We start from the raw sequence: 2,377 nt of genomic DNA on the forward strand, positions 1-2,377 counted from the left end.
CACCTCCAAATGGTCTTTAAGGCAGCAGTTTCCATCCTGACTTTAAGATGCTGTTTGTCTCCCTGAGTTAATTCTTCCCCAAATCAGCAAGTAACCAGAACCATGAAGGCCTACCCACTGCCATCATCACTGGAGCACACCACCCCCCCTGCAAAGGAGTGAGCAGGGGTGAGATGTCAGGTGCACACCATACCTGGTCCAGCTTCCAGTGGAACTCCGCAGGGCGGAAGGTGTCAGCCTGGTCGAAGTCCTTCCGCAAGAGGAAGACGAGGCGGCAGTTGTGCACATATAAGGCGTAGTGATGCCGGTTCATTTCTGGAAAGCAGAAAGAGGATTTGGGGGCGGTGAGGGAATTGCTGTGTCAGTTTCTGCCAGAGAAGTCTTCCAGCTACATCACTAAGCACACCTCAAAGGACACTGGCATTCTAATTTTCTGTTTTACAGTTGGTTCCGATGAATGTTCTAGAACGTACGTGGTGGAGCTCACTAAATGCAAGAGAGAAAATTCAAGAAAGCCCACAGCAAAACTGCTGCTGGGAAGCCATCTGGGCTTTATATACCAACTTAACCTATACTCAGATACTACATCAGTCCCTGGAGCAAATTACTTAGGTTAAAAAACTTTTTTTTTTTTTTTTTAAATTTTGGTACAGGGTTAAGGGAGTTCTCTGACAATCACATCAGCGACCCTGAGTTCCTTTAACATAGTTGGTTTCTCCTAGAGTTCTGGGCTTTCATTTCATCAGGCTTGACGAGGGGCACCACAGAGCACATCTCCCTCTCTGATCTGTGTGCAGTTGAGGGGAGCTGCCTCACTTTTGGTTGCTGGCAGGAGGGGACAAATTGATTTTCCAGCATTAGACATAGTTCTGTGACTTTCCAAATCTCTCTCCCCATTCATAGACAATGGATGAGACTTTTTCCTTCCCTGATATAGAAACTTCCTTTCCTTCTTAGGAAATCTCATGTCTGGATCCCAGCCACAATGTCCTGTAGCCACCAGATAACACCCATTGGGAAGGCAGGAGGAGTCCTTTGACCAGTACTCAGAGAGCTCACATTTCACTGCATAGCAGCCCACAAGGAAATCTTCCATGTGGCACATGCTCCATAGATGTTGGGTAAATGAGCAGGGGACCAGGCATAGTGGAAGGAGCACGGGCCCTAGATTCAGACAGAGTTTGGGTGAAGCAATATCTCCGAGTGATGCTGAGAGGGTTATTTAGCCTCTCAGAGCCCAGGTTCTTTAACCGTATTGTGACAAGAATGCTGGATATTCTAATCCATGGGAATAGGATCCTATCCTATCATGAAAATAGGATACTGTGGTTGATTTGTGTACCTCCTGTACATACCTTGCCCATGTGGCTTGAGTGGAAGGAAAACAACTCCAACTCCATCTCTAGGGATGGGCTTTGATTGGTTCTGGCCAAACAAGCTCATGGAAATCCCCCTGCCACAGTGATTGGTTCAGGGCCCAGGTCCAAGTCCAGCAATGTAGGCCATTCGCCTGGCCCTGTGGCTTCTGTCTGGAACTGGCGAGTGACTCAATTCAGGCCAGTGATTCAGGAGTTTTTTTTTTTTTTTTTTTTTTTTTTTGAGAAGTTCGGGGAAAGAACTACTACTTTTTTTTTTTTAGCAGGAAGCAAAAAGCAGAGATATTCTCTTTGTCTTTAGAAGTTGTAGTACATAACTGGGAGGCTTGGAACTGCTGCATCCATATTTGCTAACATGAAATGGATACACTTATGATGCCAGAGCTGAAAAATTGCAAGGAAAAGGAGTCAGGGCTGTGATGACACTTTGCCTGAAGCTGTCATAGCTCTGTCCATTTTTAGTTACAAGAACCTCACATTCCTTTTGTTTTATTTTATTTTTATTATTATCTGACATCATTTTGATCTGTATTTTCCACTCCTTGTAACTGAAAGCATCTTAATGGAGACAATGAGAACAGATGCTCAATGACTGTAAGATATTATAAGGATTATTACAATGCTTCGTGACCACAGCAACATAACAAAGTAGTGTTGTATGCTGTTTTCACAAAAGCATATTCATTCTTCAAAATGCAACCAAAGAATAGAAGGGAGGTGAAAGGTCAGTTAGCAAATGTGTCAGGGATGGACTGGGCCAGTGTCTTGGGGAGCACTCAGTCTTTGGGATGGCAAAACACCCAGGCTTGGTTATTGGGATTTTACTAAATATTTCATAACTGATTTCTTGTAGTTTCTGTTGATAAATATTAGGAAAAAGACAGAATTTTCCTCTTTAGTTTTATTTGGAGTCAGGAGAGGTTGTGGGTGAGGAGGTGGAACCAGAGGAATGAGAGAGATCTAGAGCATCCTCTAGCCTCGGAGTTTCTCCCTCCCTTTGT

At 44.2% G+C, this 2,377-nt stretch overlaps 1 protein-coding gene across 1 annotated transcript in view; it reads right to left on the reverse strand.

The window, feature by feature from the left end:
• CLSTN2 (calsyntenin 2) overlaps positions 1 to 2,377 on the reverse strand; it is a 361,956-nt gene that overhangs the window by 76,230 nt on the left and 283,349 nt on the right. Inside the window, exon 8 of the mRNA XM_015585757.2 lies at positions 194 to 315. Coding sequence (XP_015441243.1) covers positions 194 to 315 — 122 coding nt within the window. The remainder of the gene's footprint in view (positions 1 to 193; positions 316 to 2,377) is intronic.

The sequence above is a fragment of the Pteropus alecto genome, unplaced genomic scaffold (genome assembly GCF_000325575.1).
Source record: "Pteropus alecto unplaced genomic scaffold, ASM32557v1 scaffold92, whole genome shotgun sequence".
Classification (NCBI taxonomy): domain Eukaryota; kingdom Metazoa; phylum Chordata; class Mammalia; order Chiroptera; family Pteropodidae; genus Pteropus; species Pteropus alecto.